A 27,346-nucleotide genomic window follows, 5' to 3' on the forward strand; every position below is an offset into this window, starting at 1 on the left:
AGTTTACCCTAAATTTCTCCCATAAAACCCACTTTTCTGTTTTTTTTTTTTTCATTTCCACCGAAAAACTAAAAAAAACTTAAAAATATCTCTCATATCTCTTCTATCTTTCGACCGGCCACCTCACACAACCACTCCTGCCACTGTTCGGGCCGCCACACACGACGGCCGAAACACCTAAACCAATCCCAAAATAAGCCCTTCATTTTGATCTATCATCCTAAGCCTAGATCTAAGGCCGAAATCACCTAAAATGACCTCTAAAGACCCCAAAACTCTTCGACATTTTAGTTTCTCACCTTTTCTAACCGCGAAGATGAACCGACCGTACGGTTCAGGTCCTCTCTCATGTAACTCTCTAGATCTCTTCTTCTTCCTTCATTTTTTCGTAAATATTCTTAGTTTTTTTATTATTATTCGAAACTGAAAATAAGGGAAGAAAACACACCTTAAGACTTTTGTGTATTGCTTCTAAAAAATGAAAAGGGGATCCTAATTTCTTACAATAAATTTGAGTTTTTATACCCAAATTTACAGAGATTAAAATAAATAAAATATCTTCTAACACCTATTATTGATGGTTATTGATGATTGACATGTGTGGCAGGGAGGTATGGTTGATGGCAGAGAGTTGGTGAGGCATTAAATGCCTCGGATTTTATTAAAATCTAACATGACTCGGCTTGATGATTCTAACTATCGGTGCCTGGTTGGGCTCTTCGGCAGTGGTATATGGCTAACCCTAAAATTAGGGTTAGCCAAAGTTGTAACATAATGGGCTATAAAGGTTTTGTAATTGGGCATGGGTTTGGATTTGTTTGGGCCCAGGTCTAGATTTCTGGTTGGGCTGGTTGGCTTTGTAATTGGGGTCCGATTTGGGCTTGTAAAAAATCCTACAAAATAATAATAATAAAAATTAAACATTAAAATTATAATTATAATTTAAAATTATAATTATAATTATAATTAGATAATAATAATAATATTTAAATTATCTGGCGAAAACAAATGTATACACTTTTGCTATAACATGAAACCAAAGCTATTGCATTAACAACTATGTTTGTAGAAAGGCATAAGAAGAAACTAAGATTAAATGGAACGTAGAAGAAATCCTTACCTCCACCTTAAATGAGAAGATGGAGAATAAAGAAGAAAGAGAAGAAAATGTGCCTATCTTTTTTTCCCTTTCCAAAACCCAGTCCAAAACGATTTTTAAACCGTAGAAATTGGCCTCATTTTCTCAAATGGTCTTATTGAACTTTAGGTCCGTCGCATTTTATCTTTTATTCAAAAAAAAAATTTATGACTAATTGAGCTCAATTTCATCTTAATTAAGTTTAATAGTATTCGAAGCTCTTTAACTTAAAAAAAATAAAGTGAACTTCTAAATTTTCTACACTCAATTGAACCCTTAAATTAAAAAAATTAATTAATTGATTCTTCGAATAAAAAAGAATCAATGAAATTCTCTAATCAAATTTAATCATTAAGTCATAATAATATTTTTTTAGAAATTACTTTCACATGACCCATTATATTTCTGTTGCATGAAATTTATAGATTTTTTCAAAGAAATATTCTAAAAAATTATTAAAATTACAAAATAATTCATAAAACGTTTTAACAATATATTAGAAAATTAATATATTTTTAAGAATAGTACTTAGTAACGATGTGATATCAACGGCCAAAAAAATAGATTTAAGGCTAAAGTACATAAATAGTCCCTCGATTATAGGGTAATATTTGTTAAGTCACTCGACTATTAAAAGTTACAAAATGGTCTTTCGACTATAGGATGTTGCTTTGTTGAGTCCCTCGACTATTAAAAGTTATAAAATTGTCATTCGACTATTTATTATGTTCTAACTCATTCTTTTTTATTAAAAATTCTACAACAATCTAATTTGGATTTTAACCTTTTGATTGGGATATAGTTTTTTTAGATTATGGGAATGGGATTGTATTTTATCATATATCATTCATCAGGTTAACATCCAACTTAGAATGTCATCAGTTTTTTTAACGAAAAATGACGAGTTTGAAACATACTAAATAATTGGGCGACCATTTTGTAACTTGTAATAGCTAGGGGACTCAACAAAGCATCACCTTATAGTCAGTGGACTATTTATGTAATTTACTCTATATTTAAAAATCAATATTAATTAAAAAAATAAGATTTCAAATAATAAAATTTTAATTAAATATAAAAATTTTGAGACTTTTTTTAGTTTGAAGGATTTGGTACCCTTAAACCTTGAAATAACAATTGGAAGCCTAAAAGAGTTGAGTTTGCGGGCTGTAAAGTAAAATCCAAATGCGGTTGTAAGTTCAAAGTCATGGTTTATCATTTTTGTATTAAGAAAATTGACGCCATTGGCCGCGGTTGGAGGTTTGGCGTCAGGAATTGGGGTTGTTGAAAATTCAAGTGGAGTTGTGAGTTTTGAAACACACGAATCCAATCCCATAGTGAGTGAAGAACCAGAAGAAGATATGATCAAGCTTTTAGGATCGATTAAACATGTATCCAAATCCACTCTGTTGAAGAATCGCAATGTTAATTCCTATTCCTACTCTTCTTTGTTTGTCTCATCGTCTTCCTCCCATTCCTCATCCGTTCACCGCCTCAATCTAAGCGCCAAGGACGTGGTGGCATCTTTAAGGGACTGGTTCAAGCCCCCAACGCCGAACACAGCTCTTCTCGACCGCATCTTCAGCATCCTAAGCTCCCAAGAGCAAGCCGCCCGGGACGATGCGTCTTCGAGGCATTCCGCCGACCTTGCTCTCTCCCACCTCAACATTCATCTCTCCGAAGCGTTTGTCCTCCAGGTCCTCTCCTACGGCCGCCGCTCCTCCAAAGGCGTTCTCTCATGCCTCAAGTTCTTCGACTGGGCGGGCCGCCAGCCGGGTTTCCAACACACCCGAACCACCTACCATGCCATCTTCAAGATTCTCTCCAAGGCGAAGCTAATGCCCTTGATGCTTGAGTTCTTGCAGGATTTTATGAAGCATGGGTGCATCCACAGGATCAGATTTTACGAAACTTTAGTTATGGGTTATGCCCTTGCGGGGAAACCAGGGATGGCACTCCAGCTGTTCGGAAGAATGCGGTTCCAGGGTATTGATTTGGATACCTTCGCCTACCATGTGCTTTTGAATGCTCTTGTAGACGAGAGTTGCTTTGACGCCGCTGACATGGTTGCTAAGCAGATTTCAATGAGGGGTTTTGAGAATGACATCACTTACTCCATCCTGGTCAAGGGTTTGTGCAAGCAAAACAAGTTGGATGAGGCAGAGGCCTATTTGCGCAGTTTGGCTGAGAGAGAGAAGTCTGTCAGTGGGCATGCCGTGAGTATTATTGTGAATGCGCTCTGCAAGGGTAACAGGTTCAAGCATGCCTCCACCTTGTTGGAGGAGTTCACAGAGCTTAATGTGTCATTGGAGCATGCTTACGGGATCTGGCTTCACAATGTTGTGCAACGGGGGAGGTTAAACTGGTCCTTGGACTTTGTCAATAGTACGAAATTATTAGATAAGGATGTACCCCTTTATTTCAGTGCAATGTTTTGGTGTTGAGACTGTTAAGAGAATACCGACTAAATGAAGTTTATGATTTGTTAATTGAAATGGAGAAAGATGGTATATCACCTGATAGGGTCACCATGAATGCTGTTTTGTGTTTCTTTTGCAAGGCAGGGATGGTGGATGTTGCCATTGAGTTGTATAACTCCAGGTCAGAGTTTGGGCTTTCTCTTAATAGCATGACCTATTGTCATTTGATCAATAATTTATGTTCCAGTGGAGTTATTGATGAAGCTTATCGTGTGTTAAGAAATTCAATTCGAGAAGGTTACTTACCTAGTAAAAAGATCTTAACAATTCTTGTGGATGCCTTGTGCAAAGAGGGAAAACTTAACAAGATAAAGGAGCTGGTTGTTTTGTTCCTGGAGAGGAAATTTAGGCCCTCCTATGCTGTATGTGACCTGTTTATTGTGGCTTTGTGTAAAGCAAATAGGGTTGAAGATGCCTATTTATTACATGGTGAACTTAGTAGATTAAACAAAGATTTGTCACCTGAAACTTACTTTCACTTGATTCATGGTTTTGCAAGTCAAATAGGGGTGATATTGCTGCAACACTTCTACTTGAAATGCAGGAGAAGGCTCATAAACCAAATAGAAAATTATTTAAATCTGTTATCTGTTGCCTGTGCGGTATGCAAAGCCCGGAAAACCAGTTCTTCAAATTGCTGGAGATGCAGTTGTCTCAATTTGAACCAAGCTCTCAAATTTTTAACTACTTCATTGTTGGGGCTGGTCATGCCAAAAAGCCTGAACTAGCAAGAGAAGTGTTTGAGATGATGCAAAGAAGTGGGATTATGCCTTCTCTGAAGTCCGACATCCTTATGTTGCTTAGTTATTTAAAGAATGACAGAATTTCTGATGGTCTAAACTTCTTTAATGATGTACACCAGAGAAGACGCGCAGGGAGAAAACTATACAGTTCCGTTGTTGTTGGTCTTTGCAAAGCTGACAGGATTGATTATGCGTTGAATTTCATGAGGGAAATGGGGAATAATAATGTACTTCCAAGTATGGAATGCTATGAACTTCTTATACAGTCGTGTGTCAGAAGGAAAGTTATGGTTTGGCCGTAAGTCTTGTTAATGAGTTGGAGAAAACTAGGGGTTATATATCATCCTTTATTGGTAATATATTGTTGTTACACTCTTTAAAGACAAAGAAGTTGTATGAGGCTTGGGTTCAATTTAGAGAGCTGCAAGATTCATCAGATATTTCGTTTCTTGGCCAACTAATTGGAATATTTTCTGGTTGTGTCAAAGCAAACCAAGATATTGAGAACTTGGAAGAAATTATTGCAAAATGTTTCCCAGTTGATGTCTACACATACAATACATTATTGAGGAAGTTAAGTGTAAGCAAAGTGGACCAAGCTTTTGAGTTGTATGATTGGATATGCGAGAAGGGTTATGAGCCAAACCGATGGACTTATGACATCATAATACACGGTCTTCTCAAAAAAGGTAGGAGAACTGAAGCTCAGAGATGGCTGGAGGAGATGTTTGAGAAAGGCTTTGATCTAACAGAGAGTACCAAACTGTTAATTTAACAGTTTGTTGATAAAGCCAATTGCCAGGTATTTCATAGTAGCGAGAAATTTATGAGATTTAGACTGTCTTTTTAACTTTGTAGAGAAATGAATGTGTTTGAGAGCTTTATTGGATTGATTATGTTGAATGTATCCTTAAAATATCTGCATCAAACCTTCTTATTTTTCATTGTGGTGTTGCTCATTGCATTCAACAGAATGAAATATAATTTTTAATATTACTCCTTTAAGAATTTGGCTTTACTACCATTTATAACTGAGTTCTTCACATGATGCCATCCTTCAGTTTTAAGAGATGCAAAAATTTAAAATGATATGATTAGTTGGCGTACATTCTGTCCTATATTATTGTATTGTTTATTACTGTCTGTAGACATTTCCATGCATCTGACATTAGATTATCTTCAAGTTTACCTTTTGTTTTGGTTTTATTTAATTCTAATATGTTTCAGGTTTTCTGTTGAGGTGTTATTGTGAAATGGGCTACAAACTACCATGCTCTTCCTACTGATGTAACATTTTAGTTTTAAAAAATTAGTTAGATTGGATTTGGCAAATTGAATTTAGAAGAGTTGATTTTCAATTTTGTACAAGTAGTACAATAAAAACATGTGAATATTTTTTTTTTTATAGAAGTTGGAGGTCTCATTAAAAACTCCCTTCGTATTCTTCCACATACTTAGTAGTATGTTGAAGAATATTGGAAGGAAGAAAAGAGTACCTCATATTTTATTAAATAGAAGACCAAGTACATGTGAGAACATCGAACCCTCATACAGGAATATACACCATTACAAAAAACCATATCACCTAAAAATCTTCCATCTTCAAACAAAAAACCCCTAAGACAGTAACCCGATTTCTAAAATACACCTCAAGAAGCAAAAGAACATAACAAAATAAAAACCAGCATTTACAACAAAAAACTAAAAAAACGCCTCTGAATACAGCTGTCGAACAGTTACGATCCAATTGGAGGGACAATTTCTAATGAAATATCGCAATCTTCAGGGACCCAAGAATTAGGTTTGAAGGAAGGATCAACTTCATGCACCATGATTTTGAATAAATTAGAACCGACCTTCAACTCAAACAACTCATCAATTCTCCCTTGAGCCTTCGTGAGTATTTAAATTTTAGTCCGATCAAAAGACGATGGAAACTCACAACTGTTGTCAATTGCTAATAATTTGCCCCACTTAGTTGCAATGTTTTTGAAAGTATCCCAATTTCAAGCGTGAAAAGGAATACCTTCTCAAACTAACCACACGCGACGTCACTCCACCACTAGTCTCTCTGACCAAGTTTCCACTCTAGAAAACCATTCTACAAGAGTCTCTAATTTATCATCCTTCACGCTTCTCAACGAATCAGAGTCTTCAAAAACCATTAGAACTACATTTCTAGCAGCTCTCATTAGCGTGAAACCAGCTTGTCCTTTGGCTTGTATTTGGTTAGCAAGATTACCAATTTTGATAAAGTTCTTACACCACCCCACAAGACAGTTACTTAACACGTAAAGTTTATCTTCGTCCACAACACCCTGAACTTCACAGTGTTTATTCCTCGAAAAATCTTCCATCCCAGACTTATGTTGAACAACTGTCGAGGACTTTCTCCAGTAAGATTGTCGGGGTTTATATTTAGCCAAAGAGACTCTAATTTTGCTGCCGTAAATATGATTACCATTCATCTTTGATATCGTTTTCCTTATTCAATTGTTGCATAGCGAATAAACCCAAAACGAACCCCTTTCGAGTTTCTTTTATTAGAAATGAAGGCATCAATAACTTGATCGTGTGTGCCAAATATAGATCCGAGTCTCTTCCAATGGATTTTCTCTGGAAGGTTTTCGATAAATATCGTGTAACAATCATTTCTGAACCCATTACCGATTTTTGGTTGGCCTTCCTCCTTCCACCAATTATGAAACCTATTTATTCTCCTTCTCGCTACTTCGGAAAACTTTTCATTGGAGTACCCTTTCGTTGTGATCTCCTTGGTTCCATCATGATCAACATCATCGACAGAAAGAGCTGGTGTTGCCTGTACTAAAGAAAGCTTTCCAATCCTAGGTTTCTCTACTTGTGAAGGAGACAAATCAATGTCATCGATTCTGACAACAGGTGGCTGACAGTACAATGTTGCTTTAACAGAGCACTTCTTCAATGGGTTGATTGATAATGGACTTTCACCTGACCTCGCTGAATATGTTCCCAAATTTTGCTGATTTTGGGGTGTAGGAGAGTGTCTGTAAGTAGTGTCGTCGGGCTCAACTGTCCAACCAGCCTCACGGGCCAAGGCAGCCAGTACATCTTTCATAGCAGCATGTGGAGGAAGAGGGAAATTATCATATTGCCTCAATCCAGCCAGCATACGTCTGGTGAAAACTCGCCTGTGCCGTTTCCGAATCTTTGTCCTCTCCTTTTCTATCTTCATTTCACGTTTTTCCTTACGGAGTAAGATGAAGTGGTTGCACCGGCGAATCCAGAGGTCTTGAAAAACCTACCTCGTGCTTTTGCATTCTCCTTCCTTTTTATTCATGTTCCCGCTTATTCAAATCAGCCTCTTTTGCTTTAAGTTCCTTCACTCTCGCTTCTAAATCCTTGGCAGAATCAAGAGGAATATCAACAGTTGCACCACGGCTATATGGTTCATGAGGGAGTGGTGAAATCCTTGACGTTAAAGGAGGAACAGTAGAGGGGCTCACAGAGGATGCAGCCGCCGCGCATGTTGCAGCGAACCCTCGAGGTTGCCTAGGCTGAGACGGGGGTTGGGCTTCCATGGTGAGATCGAAACTGTTCACTGCAAATAGAAACGATTCTCGACCCTAGGATACTCGGTTTTGGTCGCGATAAGACGCTGAGTTCAGTGGTAAGGCGGTGTCGAACACGGACGGCGGGAGGCGGCGTAAATCGGCAGTGGACGGCGTGTAGATCTGCGTCGATTGACAGTCTTTTTTGCAAATCTAAGGCCAGATCTGAATTCACCTTGAGCAGACGATCTTCCCAGGAAAATACGGCGTCAAACGGAGGTCGGAGTATGGCGGCGGACGTCTGACGGTGGCGGACAACGGGTGGATGACGGTGGAGAAAATAATTCAAAAATGCCTGGGCTCTGGGCTCTAGAGAGAAGCGGGACCTTCTCTCACATGCCAAAGTCAAATATGTAGAAGTTCACAAAAAAAAACATGTGAATATCACTTCATTGTTGTTTCCGAGTTCATCGACTTAATAGATTCCTATTTATTTATGAATTTGAAATGCCTGTATGCATTTGTAAATTTACCTTGTTAAACCTTTCAAATATATGGACATATTGAAGTTTAGTTGAATGTGTATACTATGTGCATTTCACTTTAGCAAATAAAATCCATAGTTGCTCAAATACATCTTTTCAAATATCGCATTAAGGAATTTGTTGTCTACTTTTGCGAGTTTAAATGGCAAATAAAATACAAGCTTATAGTTTGTAGTTAATTACCTTTTAGAGTTTCGGTTTAAACAACTAAACTTCTTGGATTTCATTTCAAAATAGATATCAACTCTTCGCTAGATATTTACTCTTCGTGTAAAGCTTGGTTTACTGGTTTATTTGCTAATATATATTTTGGTTTCTTACCTGGAGATGATCTTATGATTAGGAGTAGGTTTTATTGATTCTTAGGCTTGAGTGGTACGACAGGGTATGTGTTGTTGACTTCTTATCTCAGAAGCCCTTGAATATAGATTCAAATTGAATGCATATAGATCATATAAAGTTGAGTCTCTTTATTCTAAAATTGTTTTACCATTTTGAAGCTCTCTGAATCATTCACATATTACTCTCTGAACTGTAGCTTCTAACAAGAATCCTAACCAAAGGCGTAGAGAGCAATGGAAGGGTGGCGTCTTATCCGATTTGGACCTACCTATCAGATTAATCTCGGAAGCAGAATTTTCAGGTAAGGATAACACATTTATATGCATTAACATATATCTATATATATGTATATGTTTCTGCTTGAAGATGATGGTTTCTGGAGACGCCAACTCCAATTGATTTCTGTATTTTATTTCAATAAAAGTGGGCATTAGGGAGTTAAGTGTGATGTTGTAGACTACAAATACAACTGCAGTCTGCCACTGCTGCGAAACGATATTACATCTGATTTATTGTTTAAAGGGTGAGAATACCATTTTTGAAGAGGTCTTTTTACCTTCATTTCCCACTGATTCGGGTCAGAAATGTCGTTCGTTTCGCGTAAGTATTAATCAAAATTCAAAATCCTTCCTTTCCATGGCATTTTGTTCATGTAGAATCAAATTGGCCACAGCCTTTTTCTCTCCATTTATACTTTATTGTCAAGTTATCATGTATATGTGCAAGCTAAAATTGCAAAATATGGTTATTAAGACTGAAAGTATTTATATTTAGTTGAATGATTTCTAGATTGTCCAAATCAAGATAAACTTTTTTTGGTTGCTGATGTTGAAGCAACATATAAAGAACTTGTGATGTTATGTTATCCTTTTTCTAAGTTAAATTTTTGGTAAAGTACACAAATGGTCCTTTAACTATAGGGTGTTACTTTGTTGAGTCTCTCGATTATTAAAAGTTACGAAATGGTCTTTTTATCATAGGGTGTTGTTTTGTTGAGTCTATCGACTATTAAAAGTTAAAATGATCACTGGATTATTCATATATTCCAAACACGATTTTTTCTTTTAAAAAATTGACGTCAGTTTGAGTTCGATGTTAACATACTGATTAGATTATGATGAAATCTAATTTCAAACGAATATCATATATCAGTTAGCATGTTGACGTTCAACTTAGACAACTGTCAAATTTTTAACAAAAAGGGAAGAATTCAGAATATATGAATAGTCGAGTGATCATTTTGTAACTTAATAGTCGAGGGACTCAATAAAGCAACACCTTACAGTCGAAGAAACATTTTTTAATTTTTTAATAGTAGGAGACTTAACAAAGTAATATTTTATAGTCGGGGATTTAACAAAGTAATATCTTATTGTTGGGGACCATTTGTTTACTTTACTCTAAATTTTTTGGCACATTTTCTAAGATAAATCAGAAGTGCATAACGACGAGATATGTTTAGAAATAAAAATAAATAGACACAGAGTATGTGAGATCCTCGTACTTTTAAAAGAATCAATGTGGTCCTTGTGCTTTTTTGCACCTAATGTGACATTCAAACTTAAAAATAAACTGAATGTGATCATTTGACCAATAATTTTCTTCATTGATTGTTATGATGTTGATGTGACAGTCTAGAATGGCTATTATTTTTTTTGAGTTTAAGGGTCAAATTGATTTTCTTAAAAGTTAAAGAGTTATTTGATTTTCTCAAGAAAAAAATTATTTTTAAATTTTAAATTTAAGCTATACAAATATAGAAAAATTTAAAAAAATTACTTATACATATATATTAACCAGAGTAATTGAAAATGCCATTTTTAAATGATTTATTCATTTTCGAGATGAATTCTAAAGTGAATTTTATTGTCCTTAACGGTATAATTATATTATTATGTTCGTATATGTCAAGTCTAATGTGAATTTTATTTTATTTTTATTGTATAGAAAATGTGTTTGTTATTCCTTGAAAAAAAAAGAGATAATAAAAAAAATCTCAAATACGTGAAGTTGATATCCATCTTAATTTTATAGAGTTGTATCTAACAGAAATTGACAATGTACGATAATTTTCTTATTACTATTTTTAAATTAAGTTTATGTGAATTTTATTTTCCTCTAGCATATTATATTCATTAAAATACTCTTTTAATTGTATACTATTTTAAATATTTTTAAGTATATATTTCAATGATAATGTATACATATATTTTAATTATATAACTTTTAAATTTTATTTTTTATAATATTTTATAATATTTATTTAATTAAATTTTATTAAAAAAATTAGTAAATTCGAATTCAAAAGATAGTTAAAGTTCAATATAATTAGAGGTAAGAATATAAAATAAAACTTATACAAAATAGACGAGATCATGTTTATATAAATAAAAGTCAGATTAATTTCGAGGTAAAAATAATAATATATTTTAATTTTTTAGTATTTTATTTTTATTTTTCATGTTTTTGATATTTCATTTTTTTGAGTATTCTTTTATTTTTAAATTTAAAATATTTTAAAAAAATTGAATAAGTATTGAACTTTAAAAAAAATTAATTTGGTTGATTTGTCACATCATCAGTGATCATAGATCACCACATCAATATAGTTAAATGTCACGTTAGTATTGTGACGGTCAACAATGAAAGAGTCATATTAAATTTATTTTTTAAGTTTAAGGATTACATTAGATGAAAAAAATACGAATGTCACATTAATTTTTATTTTTTAAAAAATATGAGCGTCTTACATATCCTTCTGCCAAATAAATAAATGCGAATTTTACGGTTAAAATTTGATGGTTAGAGCTAAAGTGATAATCAGCTTTAGAATTTGATCTTTGTTCATACTTTTTGCCAGGTTGGAATGAGAAGCTACTTTCAAAGTTTATCGTGTATTATATTAAATAATGAAGTTTTTAATAATTCGTTAAAATTAATAAATTATAATGTATGTTACGATTTGAATAAACTAATATTTGTATTAAATTTATTTGAAATTATTCATGATAAGTACCATAATTGCTCAATATGGTTGGATTGTCGGAAAAGTACCAAAAAAGCATGAAAGTGTAATTAAATCTTGGGTAAATTTCACATTTAGTACTATGACTATCACTTTTATTTTGTTTTAGTAATGCAATTTTTTTTTTTGAAAATTATAATTAATGTTATATTTTGTTGTAAGTCATTAAAAATTAACATAATTGTTGACGTGATATTTTTAAAAAATTCAATGATAACGTGACATTATTTTATGGTGACACGTTAACATCACTGTTAAGTTTTTAATGGTTGTTGCTTAAAATGAAAACAAAATGTAATGTAAGTATGATTTATAAAAAATAGCTGAGTGATTAAAATAGATTAAAAGTGATAATTGAAATATTAAATGTGTAGTTTACCCTTAAATTTATATATGTTGAAGCATGCAAGTGTACGAACCAACTTACTTCAGTGGTTAAAGGAATTGTTGTCCCTAGAGGTCGTGGGTTCAAACACCAGTAACTATAAGGGTGATTGAGCATTTATTGTCAAATAGTTGAAAATGCTTAAAATAGATATTACTTTTGTAATCATCTTTAACTTAATAAAAAATAGTACAATTGAGGAGTAATTGCCCGATTCACACCAAATATAAAGAATGTCACAGGTCAACATCCATTTATTATTGAATTCTTTTACAAGAAGCTGAAGCAAATAAATTTAGCACTACAAATCTAAGTATCTCAGTTCCCAGCTCTCAAAAAATGAAATTTACTGATCTGGAAATCAAATGAGTGCACTTTCACACAAAATTACATAGCGATGGATCAGTCCAGCATTGTGACGCTTAGCAAGCCCGATCATTTACAAGTGTGGTTTGTGACATGTCATAAGACCTTAATGTCATTCAGGCTCATATATGTATAATCTATGTGCCCTAATGATTTTTTTGTTCGAAATTAAAACATATTTTCTGTTTGGTTTTCGGAGAAGTGACAGAAAATGTTACAAACAAGGATTTTGACGGTATCTTTAATCGTTTTTCATGATGAATTTTAGTAAAAATACCTCATAGATCTCACATAATTTCTAATGTGACAAATTAATTCTTATTATAAAATATTTTAAAAACCTTATTTCAAAAAATAACATGGGACTTAAACATCTTTTAGGACGGATATGACACTTAGGGTGCGTTTGGTTCACGGAATGTAAGATTATCAGTGGGAATAAAAGATTACCAGGGAATAGGATTATTGAGAATGTTGTATTTTGTGTTTGGTTGGTTTAGCAGAAATGTAACATTATTGTGTTTAGTTAAAGGAATAAAAGATTATTGGAATGTATATTTGACCAAATTATCCTTATTATATATATTTGTTTTTTAACAAGTTGGAAAATATTTATATATTTTCTTTAAAAAAATTAAATTCATAAAATTTATATAATTTTTTTTTACAAAATTGAAAATATAAAAAGTTTTAATGAAAGGGTAAAATTTTATTTTACCCCTGAACTTCATATATAAAATTTTAATTATAGATTTTTTTTTTGTAAATCTAAAATAGTTTAAGGATAAATTTGTAATTTAACCTCCGTAGAATTTTTATTATTCAATGAGATATTTTTGAAAGAAATTTTTTTTAAGGGCATTTTAGTCCAAAACGCCAGTAATCCAACAATACCTAAGGAAATGGAGGTAATGACATTCCCGGTAATATACCCCAAAAAATCTATTATTGGTAATGTAAGATTACCAGAAATGACATTCCCAGCCAACCAAACGGGGGAATGTGGATATCATTCCCATGGGAATCTCACATTCCCCCAACCAAACACACCATAGGTCTCAAAATGTTGGCCCTTAGCTGTTGCCTCGTCTTACGCTTTGACCCGGCCTTATTTTAACTTTTCAACTTATACTTCTAATTTAATTTTAATTTTAATTTTATGGATGGTTGTTGTTACAACATCGAAAAATTATGAATTTGAATCTATTCAAGCATACAAAATCTTTTGATTTAAGAGTTCAAAAAGTATATACTATAGTGATTTATAGGATTTATAGGTTTAAAAAATATAGATAATTTAAGTATAATATATAAAAAAAACATTTTGGTACTTTTCTTACTCTATATGCAGTGGTGAATGCAAGTGTAATTCAGAGTAGATAAGTGCATACCTTGAAGTTTGAATTTATTTCTATTAATTATTTGTTTTACTTATTGTGTCCACCTTGAACTATTGATTATGTCTATCTTGAAATATAAGTTTTCTTCAAATTTTAATAAATTTTGTGTTATTAATATATATATGACACCCTAAAAAATATTTATGGATCTTTCATTATTTGTATGGCTGAAACACATCATGCAAACCCTTATCAATTATTCATCATTTTAGCTCACCAAAAAGCATTTAAAGTATAAAACAAGAACACATAAATACCATTTTCTAAAATAGAAATAAAAATAACTAATATCTAACTTGCAAGCTCAATGGGTTAGCTCCCCGTTATATAATTTGTTATATCTTCCACCCACATATTTCTAAATATATCTCCGAATGAGATAGCTTCACAACACATGCTCCACAAAAAACCCTTTGCTGAAATTGTAAAAATGCACCAAGCACGAACCAAACGACTTTGGTGGTAAAGAAATCTTATTATTTTTTGAGATTATGGGTTTGAGCACCAGCAACGTCAGGAATATAAGCATTCAATATCATATGGTTGAGAGTTATCTTTGAACAAATATTACATTGTACTTACCCATATTAATAAAAAATAAATAAAAAGATGCACCGGCATACACTTCTTCGAATAAAGATCCATGTACATGTCTGACAATAGTCTAAATATCAAATATGTGATCTTATGACAAATAATGGTCTTAATATACTTAGGATAAGACCACTAATATATATCCTTACCAACGGTCATCTCTCCCTAACTAGTCAACGTGTGTTATCATAAGAGAATTTGCAGCCATGAGTCAAAATTATAAAAAGGGGAAGCCTAGAAAGCCATGTGTTATAATATCATAATGATATTATCGACAAATAATAAACACGATCGAAAAGGAAAAACTAATAACACCAGGATTTACGTAAAAACCCAAAAAGGAAAAAACTACGGGCAGAGGAGAAGAATTTTACTAATATGGAAGAAAATACAAGAGGACTTTGGTGAAAAAAAGAATTTGATTTCCAACTCTAACCCTTAGTATCTATTTATAGGGATAAATACTTGATTACAAAGGAAAAATAAATAAAGTATAAATATACTTTAATAAAGTTTTCTACTTTTAACCAATTGGGTTTCCTACTTTCCCAATATTTATATATTAATTAATTTGTGTCTCTTTAAATTCAAGTTTAACTCTAACAAATCTCCACCTTGACACGAATTCTGAAAGTGCAAAGGTTTCGAGACAAAACACCCAAATTCGATGTGACATCCAAACTCAACAAAAAAACAATTCTTCACTTCAACGAACAAGTTCTCCACCTCTACCATAACACCCCCTCAAAGGGTTCAGTAACGGATATCGATCAAGTCCAAGTTTTTTCTAGGCTTGGATTTAGTCTTCACATCGACATGGTTATCATAAGTGTCAACTTTGCTCACAAATGTTTCACCATGAGCAATATCATGCACAGCACGATCACGATCATCAATGATAGTTCTATCTTCAAATTCATTATGTTCATGAAATTGAACTCTTTTCTGCTTCACATAATCGTTCTATCCACAGTTATTTTGTTCAGCATCGTTATTTGACATGGTGGATGAAACACCAACTGCATTATCCAAAACTATTGAACCATGTAGAACATAAAACTTGGTAGTCTTTCTCTGCCCTTTCAACACAATAAGAGAGTCCTTGCAAATTTTCATAGCTCCACCTTCACTGGTGAATTTGTACCCTTTTGAATCTAGAGTACCTAACGAAATTAGATTTCTACTCAAATATGTAACATGTCTCACATTACCAAGTGTTCGAACAATCCTATCAAACATCTTAATCTTGATTGTACCAATACTTGCGACTTTACAAGAGACATTATTTCCATAAAATACATCACCTATAGATACATCTTCATATGTCGCAAACAAGTCATGAAAACTACTACCATAGTCAAGTATCCACTCATCACTTGTTATAAAGTTGTCGTCAGCCGCAACTAGGAGTTCTCCTTTATTGTACTCCTCTACTATACCGACCTCACTAGATTTCCCAGAGTTCTGCTCTTCAGCTTCTCTTTTGATTTTATTTTGCAACTTGTAACACTCCGATTTAACATGACCTTTCTTTTTACAATAGTGACAAGTTTTATCTTGGTTGGAAGATTTTGATCTACCCCTTCCAATATTATCAGAAGAACGCTCACCTTTTCTCCCACTATTTGAGCTAGTCGATTCATGCATCACGAAAGAATATGTCTGGGGCTTGGAACCAGATACAAGATGTTTCATCTTGTCAAACGAGTGCAAGCCATTGTAAACTTCTTCAAGAGTGAGTGTTTCGTGATTGTAAAAGATTGTATCTCTAAAATACGAGTAGGAAGGAGGCAGCGAACATAGGAGGATTAGTCCTAAGTCTTGATCATACTTCACTTCTAAAGTCTCTAGAGGCACTTGTTCTTTGATGCAAAGAGTAGATATAAGACTTTGGAAGTTCAATGTTTTTATGTCCGTCTTGCTGCTAGAATAAATCTCGTCCACTATAATCATTCTGATGTTGATTCGTCGCCTCTTTAAAATAGAGTTGATTAAGAATAGACGAGGTCGGGACATGATTATGTTGATCGTAGTTGGCATGAGGTGGCTCTTAACGAAGTGGTTCCATACTTTGGCTTCTGGTTGCAACTTGTTTCTACCCACAATGTATTTTTGGTTTCCCTTATTCAAGTTAGAACCATCAATAATCAGGTCTTTAAGAATGGCTTCATAAGTTGCTTCGATTGTGGCAACAACAAAGGCAAAGTGCTCATCATTCTTGATAGAGACCCCAAAATTCACATAAAATTCTCTCACCAAGTTGTTATGATGTTGTCTAGATGTGCACAAAATAGCTCCCACTTGTACGGCTGGATGGTTTGTACAACGAAGGCTCCACCTCTTTGTCTTCACAATCAAGGTAGAGGAAACCCTACTCCAAACAAAATTTCTTCTTTACAAATTTTTCCTCATAGCGCTTGCTACATAGTTTTTTTTTCCAAGTACCCTTTGTTGCTCACATAAGTTGTGTGCTTAATTCAGTAATTCCTAGTTTATTAGTTTTTTTTTTCTAAACATCACATATTTGGCTCTTTATTTCCTCTCTAAACTTTACAGTTTCTTCTTCTTCTTTGTTCTCTATGTAAAAGTATTAAGTTCAACGAAGTCTGACACCAAAATCCATGCTTTTCCAGGAAGAATAAACTACAACAGCAATAGAGGCATCCCCTTTTCTAAGGATGGAATATATATAATGATTTGGTGGTGATTGCTTTGTTGTTTGTAATAACTGGGTTGTTGTGTGAGCATTTTGTAATATACTATAGATAGAAACTTTAACATGAATGACTAACAAACTCTAAAATTTGCAATTTCATTTGCATCAAAGTATCTAATCATTTTGATGAAGACTTGACATCAAATGGAAGAAGAAATTTCAAGGCAGGCTGAGAAAGAAGTGTCCACTAATGAGTTGGAGGAAGATGACCAAAGCAGCAGTGATCGAATATTCAGAAATGTAAAAGCAGAAGAATGAGGAAGAAAATTAGTTGTGCTATTGCCACTAAGAATGACATGAAAATTAACACAAATCAAATAACAAAAAGAAAAACACCTTGATGAATGATGGCCAATGACTTGCATACAAACATTTTCATGTCCAAGAACATTTAGAATTTAAAACAAAGTTATTTGAAGAATCAAAATTTCCCCTTTTCCGAATTAAGTACACAATGAAAATGTTAGTTTCCTAGACGACTTAGAAACTGGGTAGTTGAACTGACTCTTGCTTTGTCACAAAAACTCGCTTACGTTGGTACACGAGTTTAAAAAGTGGTAATACAAAATCTAGATCAAGCAAAGAAAGGACACACCTCTGATACATAAGCGTTATATATATATAAACAAAATTCACAACATGGCAAAGCCAAAGCTTTTGTGATAATTTTACTTCTCTCGGTACAATTGAAATAAGCTTGAGAAATGACTTAAAGTGCAAAGTGCGCAAGGTAATTGTGAGTGGAAATGATAGGAATCTGATTTACTTATAAGTTAGCTTGACTAAACAAAGAAAAAAATTTAATATTGGTTTTATTCTATCTTTGTTACACATTTATTGATTATTTGTTGAATAATTTAGCCTTTTCGAAGCATGTTTAGAATGAATAGTGTTAATTGTATGAGATTTGGTAATACATGAGAATAGTTTCTACTTGTTGAAACATCAGAAGTAACATTGTTGTTTGTTGAAATATGTCTTAATAATTTTGATTGAGGAAAAGTAAAAGCTTGGATTTGGGGTGTGATAACTCTCTATTTGGTAGTGTTTTACACATCGATCTTTTACTTGAGTATTTCATCTGCATTTAGAGTATTCGATTACATTTGCGTGGTTTTCTATTATGTTTCGACATAGCAAGTAGAATTGCTTGAGTTTCTTTATTTAAGCTTATTCTTATCGAAATAGTGATATTTAATATGTCTTCTTAGCGTCGATACGTGGAGGCAGACATGAACAGAGCTTTGTGACACAGAAAGGAATCATTTGGAAGAGGGACCACATGGCAACTATGATAACAAATACAACAAAGATTTTTTCCCTTTAGTGTGATGTGTCATGGCTATATAAAAGAGACCATTGGCATTCTTTTTATATGGAGAGCTAGAGATAGATTTTAGAATTCATTTAGAATTTTCTTTGTATTTCTCACCATCTTTTTTTTTTTATTTTCTTAGGAAATTTTCTTAGCTTTTCTCGCTTACCAAAAACTTTTTGGGAACTAGAATTTTGTTGAGTCAATATTTTAACTGACAAGAACCGGAGATATGGAAATGTCACGGGATCAACATTTGTAGGTGATGCATCATCGCTTCATAACAAGAGCCCGAGAGAGAAGTTTGCTATAACTTTGATCCTACGTGATCATTAGTCTTTTCGTAAACTTAATTTTATTCAAATTATTGTTAACGAATGCTTACTACTACTTTTAATATATTCATTATTCTGGCTTTTATTACTTGTCACTCATTTCTTAACGCACATACGTGTAGATCTTAGTAGAGGTGACAGATCGTCAAGTAAACTTAGTGAGCACCTACAGCAACGACACATTGCGATGGTATTGCAGAGAAATTTGGATACTTAGGTTGTTTCGACATTCAAAAAGGATGGTTATAACCTATTTATAGAGATTGAGACAACGTTGGGCTATCTGAGTGAAGCTTGAAAATGATAAGCTTCTTGTGAACGGTCGAGACCATAAGAATTTCTGTCGAGGTAAGAATGTGTTAATTGATTTTATCTATTTTGATCTTAATTGTTGCGACTCTTTCATTGTATCGATATTCAACCATTATTTGTAGGTAATGTAATTCGTAGTAGGTATTAGTTTAGATCCATCATCTCTTATTGTTAATTACATTATGTTCGTTACTTTCCATGCATTTACTTCATCTTTAATTATTTTATGTTCTTTACTTTCCTTGCATTTACAACATCTTTAATTACTTTATGTTATTTACTTTCATTGCATTTACTTTTATGCATTTACTATTATTTTACTTTAAATAATGTTGTTTATTGCTTTTATTTAATTTTTGTCTTTAAATGCTTTGTAGACGATTGACAAGAAACAAATAATCCAACATTGTCCATTCTCTATGGGTTCAACACTAATACACATTTGTGTATCCATTTTATTACTTGTATCAATATGTGCATGTTTGCACTATAGTCATATCTTTTTTCACAATGGACCACTTCTCGACACTCTCAGCCAAAGAGAATGCAACTCTATACCCCCAAAGAAACATTATAGGATGTGTAGATGCATCTCTGCCTTGGTAGAAGCAATAGAGGAATTCTCCTTGCTAAGACAAAAGCATCTCGACACTCCTAAAAGAAATAGAAAAATTAATTGCTATTACTGGAGCGGATGCGTCTCAACACTCTTTGGATGATTACTTAAGCTACAGTAGCTAGAGTGAAATGCAACTTGACACCATTAGAGAAGTATTGCAAAATGAACACCGTGGATGATTACTTAAGCTACAGTAGATAGAGTGAGATGCAACTTAACACCATTAGAGAAGTATTTCAAAATGAGTGAAGGAATCTCAAAGCTAGACACTCTATAGAAGAATATTGCAAAAAGGGGTAGAGGCATATCAACGCTCTATGAGCAGCAATGAAGAGACTTCTATTACTAGAGCGAAGGTATCTTGGCTCTTTCTTAGCTAGAAAATGGAGAGACATTAAAAAAGTTGTTTTAGTTGAAGTGGAGCAAATGCATCTCAATGCTCTTGATGAGAGAGGAGGCAACTCGAAGATATAAAAAAAATGCAAAATGGGCAAAGACATCTCCATGCTCCTAGAGAAGCACTATAGAATGGGTGAATACATTTTTGCCTAGGTAGACGTAATGAGGAATTTCCCCTCAATAGGGAAAAGGCATCACGAGGGCCTTTAAAAACATAATAGAGAAATTATTATTACTAGAGTAGAGGCAACTTGACCCCTTAGTGGATTTTGTAAGTTGTAAACTATGGTAGAGACAACTTTATTCCCTTGAAGACACACTGCAAAATGAGTGAAGGCACCTCAATGCTCTCTAAAGAAACACTACATAAAGTGAATAGAGGCATCTTGACATTATGTATACATAACATAGGATCTCAACTCTCTTGGTCGAAATATGAAGAGATAATGAAGAAATCTTTTAGTTAGAGTGTAGCGAAGACAATTAAGTGCTCTTACCTAGAGATGAGGCATCTTAGCCCTTGGAAAGACATTATAGAATGAGAAAAGGCATCTCAACGCTATACGTACATAGCAGAGGATATTAACATTCCTAGAGAGACAACGGGGAAATACTTTTGGAGAATTGTAATGTTTAGGTGTAGGAAGTAGAAATATGATGTTTGGGTGCATTAGAAATGCTTTAGTGCTACATTAGAAATGCTTTAGTGCTACATAATATATTAAATGGAAGTTTTCCCCAGTACCTATATGAGAACTAAGAGTTGCAGTAGGAACTATCATGCCATCAAAGGCTAAGGTTACCTATGTGAGAAATAATCTTGAGGGTCATCATGGGTGTTCTTCCTAACATCATAGGCTAGACATCGATTACCAAGGTGTGATTCCTTGAATGTCTTAGAAGGTTCCCTCATTACATCTTTGTTTACCCTTTTAGAAGTTACCTCATGTGATATAGTAACGTCATGGTGATGAACATCCATTGTTGCAACATCCACTAGGAAGAGATTCGATCTAACAATGTATTTTGCACCGGTGATTCAACACTAGACAACAATTGATGACTCCTTGAACGAGTTTGTCTTCATGTACCTCTGCTTGGACCTTATTTTGGTGCTTGCCTCTCTGCATAAGTTGATACAACGCCCTCTTTCTAATTCTTCTATTGTATACTTAAGGTGTATATATCGCTTGATATTGTATCCCCTCTGCTATAATGTTGGCAGTAGTAGGTAATGTTCTGTCGAGAGTCAGGCCTTGTATGATGAGGCAATTTTAGAATACTATAGTTCCCAACTTGGTAGAGGATCTCATATAATGATATGTTGAAGGGTATGTAGTTGGTAGGCCCTAAATGGTCCTCATCAACGAGTGGTCAGCTACATTAACTTATCATCGATCGTTTGGCATGTTTATGCCTTTCCCTATTACTTGACGAAGAGGAGCTTCAAATATCTTAATTAACTCTTAAGGAATTATGGAACCTCGATAGAGTCCTTAGATGCCTCTTGGTTCACTATCGCTATGAGGTATAATATATAACAGTTAAACTTTGGCCAATGCTAGTTAAAGATCCTATTTCCTCTGCTTTTTCATACTTGCTAGTTACCTCATATAGTTGGTTGATCTTTGTTTGGCTATTGTCAATCAAGTTATCCTTGAAGGGATCGTGTCAAAGTCCAGAGATGTACGTGGAGATTTTCTAATCATTCAAAATGTCACAGATATTGTCCATAGCTCTAGAGAATCTCATTCTATAGTCTCTTAGAAGCTTGCTAGGTCTTTGAGTCCCGATAAGCTTGCTAGTTCTTTGAGTCCCGCTAAGCATACTAGTTTTTGAGTAGAGGATAGCTCTATTTGCAAAAAATGTCTGAAAAACATGCAAAACAACTGTTTGAAGTCTCTCATAGTTTTCACAAGAAGGGAGTAGTATTGATTCTTAGCTCTCCTTTGTAGAGTGGTTGAGAAGACTTTACATATCATCTCGTCGGAGGCCCCGTGATATCCATATAGTTCTTATACTAGGACAAATGCCTAGTGGGGTATCTGGTCTCATCATGTATTCTTGAGCAACTTGAAGTGTAGAGGGTAGCTAGAATGCTACTAACACGTGAGACATGAGAGGACTTTGGTTCTTCATAGCTTAATCTCCAACGAAGTTGTTTGAAACCCAAAGATCATCAATATTCCTTTGTATGTTTTGTATTTACTTCCCCTATTCATGATCTCTAGGGTTAACATGCTGAGGTATATTTTCAATAGTGTCCCCACTTTGGCCAGACTTTGGGGGACTGTCGTCTGAAGTATTCATATGAGAGATAACCTACTCATGCTAACACCTCTCTTTAGTATTAGAGGCTCTTTCTTCTTCTTTCCTTTGTTGCCTACTTTATTGGCTTTGGGAGATCAAAAACTCTTAAAGAGTTTTTTAGATTAGCTCATATTATTTCTAGTTATGCTTTTGCAACTGCAGTTGGGACTTTTGGAAGTCTTGGAACTATGTATGCAGACTTTGCAGCTCATTCTGCAAGTTGTGAACATGTAAGATACATTGGTCGTTGAAGTACGCTAATTGTTGTTACTGTTAGAGGTAATGTTGACCATGATAAGCTTAGGAGTACGCTGAGTCATACATATTGTTGATGGAGATATGTGGTTGTTGTTGTTTTTTACAATTCACCCGTTATAGTTTGGGCAAAGAGCTGCATGCGATGGTTTAGTAGGCCTGTAAAAAGCAACCAATATGAAAGCAATCAACAATATTCCCCTGTGGCCTATAAAAATCAGCTTACTATCCATCAAAAGTGAAAAAAGTAATCAACAATATTAAATTGGTAGAAAATACAAATCATTCTAAATAAAAACCAACCAAAAAAGCAACCTCGTAACTAAAATCACAAATCTCTTGCTTGCAACTTTAAAATTTCTCTCAAATTTCACTGCCCTAAACTCAAAATCAAACAAAAATCAGAAGAAAAAAATCCTCCACTTTGAGGAGAATTTCATAATTTCAAGTAAGTAAAGTACCTGATTATTTTAACCTTTCTTTTTGCTTCTTGTAACATGTAGCAACATAGGTAAGAAAAAATTTTGAAAAAAAAACTTCACAAATCATCTATCCATCTTTATAGTTTTTTGGGTATTTTTTGTGGGAATCAAGTTAGCAAGAAAATATTAAGAACTTGAAATTGTAACAAAGAAAAGGGATGGATTTATTAAAAAAAGAAAAAGAAAAATTAGTTTCTCTACTATGCGCCTGCCTCTATTTTCACGGTAGAATAAAAAAGAATGAGTTGTTTAGCTTTAGCCGTTTAGGCCTTATGGATTTAATGATGTCATTTATTTATGTTTTAATTTTTTTTACTTTTTATTTTTTGGCCTTATGAAATTTTTAATAATGTTGAATTTAAATTTTATATACTTCAATTATTTTCATTGTTTATTATTTTATGTAATAAACTTATTTTTTCACTGTTAATAATGTTTATTATCTTTTGTATTATATTATTGATAATAGAAGTAATTGCTTATATTTCTAAATTCTAATTTTAATTTTATGTTTCTTGTATATAAATAAAAATGAAGCATATCACCACGTGAAGAGTTTTCGACGAAAGGATTGGAAGGTGCACCAAGTAATGATATAGGTTCACACTTTGGAACTCCATTTCTAAATACGAGAGGAAGCATTGCATGTAAACTCTGTGGCAAAGTTGTGAAAGGAAGAATAACACGACTTAAAGAGCACATTGTTCATAAAACCAAAATTGTTGCACCATGCCCTAATGTTACTGGTATGCGATATTTTTGTTATTTTTTTAAATTTTATTATAAATTTATTGATATAGATTATATATAATTGATAACAATATAAACTGGAATTTTTTTTTATTTTATTAATAGGTGTCATTAGGGAAAGTATGATGAATTTATTAAAAGAAGACAACACAAATAAAGCAGATAAAAGGAGATGGGGATGAAAATGAGGGATTCATTTATAAGATTGATGCAATTAGACAAGAAACTCGAGAAAGTCTCCAATCACAACAAGAGTGGCACAGAAGAGAATAATTCAGATGAAGTACTGGTGGTTAGAGTAATATTTATGAAAAAGGGTGATCTTCCCATGGATCAGTTGGAGGATATCGTGGAGAAAGAACATGTAAATCCATCCCAAGTGAGTTTGAGTTTACCTTACGAGGAGCTATACCTGAATTAGTTAGAAACAAAAGCTCAAAACAACCAAAGGTCAATAGTTCTTTTTTAAAGACTTTACGCAAGAAGAAGGGTGAAGTGGTATCTAAATTTTTAATATATGAACGACTTCCTTTTAAATTATCAAGCTCTCCATGGTTATATAATTTAATTCAAGTATAAATAGAAGTTGGACAATGTGTAAAGTTTCCAACATCTTATGAGGTTTCAGATGTGTATTTGGAGTCAGAGTTTCAACGAGTTTGTGATTGGGTAAATGGACTGAAGACTCATTGGAAAGATTTGGGTGCAACTCTAATATTTGATGGTTGGACCATCAATTTGAATCAAATGCACATCATTAATTTTCTTGTTTATTGCAGTAAAGGAACCATTTTCTAAAAACCTGTGGATGTCTCATGTGTTCGTAGCATAGTTACTGAGTTATACTACAACTTGTTAGATTCAGTTGTAAAAGAAATTGGAGAAAGCTACATTATCAAATAGTGATTGATAATGAGGTAACAATGATAGTCGTTGGAAAAAATAATGTTAAAAAGAAATCATTTATATTAGACATCATATGCAGCTCATTGTTTGGATTTATGCCTTGAAGATATTGGAAAAAGGCAGATTGTTGATCTAATGAAGAAGTATACACATGGGAAACAAATACTTCGACCTACTCTTACTCGATTTGCAACTCATTTCATCCAACTTGAAGAGATAACAAGACAAAAGCAAGTCTTGAGAGAAATGTTTAATTCAAATGTCAGTATTTTATAATTAGTTATCTAATTACTTAAATATAACAACCTTTAATGATTTTATTATTTGTAAATAATTTAAATTATTTTATTTTTTATGAATATATAGGAATTTAAAGAATCAAAATAGGGACAATAAAAGACAGAGTTGGCTTATGAAGCAAAGAAGATTATTTTAGGAAAATATTTTTGGAAAAAGGCAAATGACCTCATAAAAGTTTACGATCCCTTAGTGAAAGTATTGAGACTTATGGATAGTGATGAAAAACTAACAATGGGATTTATTTATGAGGTTGTTGATAGATCAAAACAGGCAATTCAATAGGATTGTCGATATTTCACCTAGTACGAAAAGACCATTGACAATAGGTGGAATTTTATGCATTATGACTTGCATTCAGCTGGTAAGATAAAATGTTTCATATAATTAAGAATTATTATAGTTGAAAATTTATTACTTTATTATTATTATTATTGAATGATATTCTTATAAATTATGCTTAAGTTATTGTTGACGAAAACGGATAAAGAAAACGAAAGAACACGAGAATTTTACGAGGTTCGGCAATGTGCTTACGTCCTCGGTGCCTAGGCGGCGCTAGAAGTTTTATTCAATGATATTTTAGGTCTAGGTTACATCTCTATTTATAATAGAAAACCCTGGTACATAATTACAAAATTAACCCTGTACCGTACCGCGGGGGTTGCGCCCCCGCACCCCCCAACCCACATAATTCGTAACCCCACAACGAGACTTTATTTGTAAGGACAGTTGATGTTCGCTGCGTTCGCTTCGCTCACTCCGCTCCATCTCCTGTCCTCTTTACTGGTATATTTATGAGCCATACCTAACAAATCTCCACCTTGGCGAATATCCTGCCTCTTGAAAATTCAATGTGGGTTGGGTTACCTTGATTCTTTAACAACTCGAAACATTCAACAAGTCCAAGCAATGCTTGAACTTGTCTGTCGTAACTGGCTTAGTGAACATATCAGCGGCATTTTCATCAGTATGTACCTTCTGAAACAAAACCTCTCCAAATGCAACCAAATCTCTGATCTTGTGGAACCTTACATCAATATGTTTAGTTCTAGCACGATACACCTGATTCTTAGCCAAGTGAATAGCACTTTGATTATCACAAAGCAACTGAACTCCACCTTGTTGAACACCCAACTCCTTCACTAAACCAGTAAGCCATAAAGCTTCTTTTGCAGCTTCAGCCGCTGCCATGTATTCAGCTTCAGTTGTAGATAGTGCCACGACAGATTGAACAGTAGACTTCCAGCAAATAGGCCCTCCACCAAGAGTAAACACATACCCTGTCGTAGATCTTCTATTATCCAAGTCACCTGCATAATCTGAATCCACATATCCTACAACCAAAGGATTATCCCGCTGACTCCCAAAAACAATTCCATGTCCCACAGTACCCTTTAAGTACCGAAAGATCCACTTGACTGCATCCCAATGTTGCTTACCAGGTTTAGACATGTACTTACAAACTTGACTAACAACATGAGCTAAATCAGGACGAGTACATACCATCGCATACATCAAGCAGCCAACAGCATTAGAATACGGAACCTTTGTCATATTTTCAGCTTCCTTATTTGTCTTAGGGCACTGTTCTGATGAGAGCTTAAAGTGATTCGCCAATGGAGTGCTAACTGGTTTCGCGCTGCTCATCGCAAACCTTTCTAGCATTTTCTCAACATAACCCCGTTGAGGTAGCCGCAATTTCCTTGAGTCTCTGTCCCTGCAAATTTCCATTCCAAGAATTTTCTTTGCAGCACCTAAATCTTTCATATCAAATTCCTGACTCAATAAAGTTTTCAAACCGATAACATCATCCATGTTCTTCGCAGCAATCAGCATATCATCAACATACAGTAATAGAAAAATAAAAGAACCATCATCAAGGCTCTTAACATAGACACAACAATCATACTCACATCGGTTGTAGCCAATCTTGATCATATAGGAGTCAAACTGTTTATACCACTGTCTCGGAGACAGTTTCAACCCGTACAAAGATTTCTTCAATCTGCAAACTAAATGCTCGTTTCCAGGTTTAGTGAAACCTTCAGGTTGCCGCATGTAGATCTGCTCCTCTAAATCACCATGCAAAAAAGCAGTTT

General features: G+C 33.8%; 1 protein-coding gene across 1 annotated transcript; it reads left to right on the forward strand.

The window, feature by feature from the left end:
• The first annotated feature begins 2,384 nt into the window (after positions 1-2,384).
• Positions 2,385-9,321, forward strand: LOC120116804 (pentatricopeptide repeat-containing protein At1g71210, mitochondrial-like). The gene is given in 5 exon segments (XM_039137222.1): positions 2,385-3,550; positions 3,553-4,110; positions 4,113-4,622; positions 4,625-5,163; positions 8,975-9,321. Coding segments are annotated over 4 exon segments (2,631 nt in total). The 5' UTR covers positions 2,385-2,499; the 3' UTR covers positions 5,137-5,163; positions 8,975-9,321.
• Positions 9,322-27,346: the final 18,025 nt, after the last annotated feature.

The sequence above is a fragment of the Hibiscus syriacus genome, unplaced genomic scaffold (genome assembly GCF_006381635.1).
Source record: "Hibiscus syriacus cultivar Baekdansim isolate YM2019G1 unplaced genomic scaffold, ASM638163v2 tig00110303_pilon, whole genome shotgun sequence".
NCBI lineage: Eukaryota > Viridiplantae > Streptophyta > Magnoliopsida > Malvales > Malvaceae > Hibiscus > Hibiscus syriacus.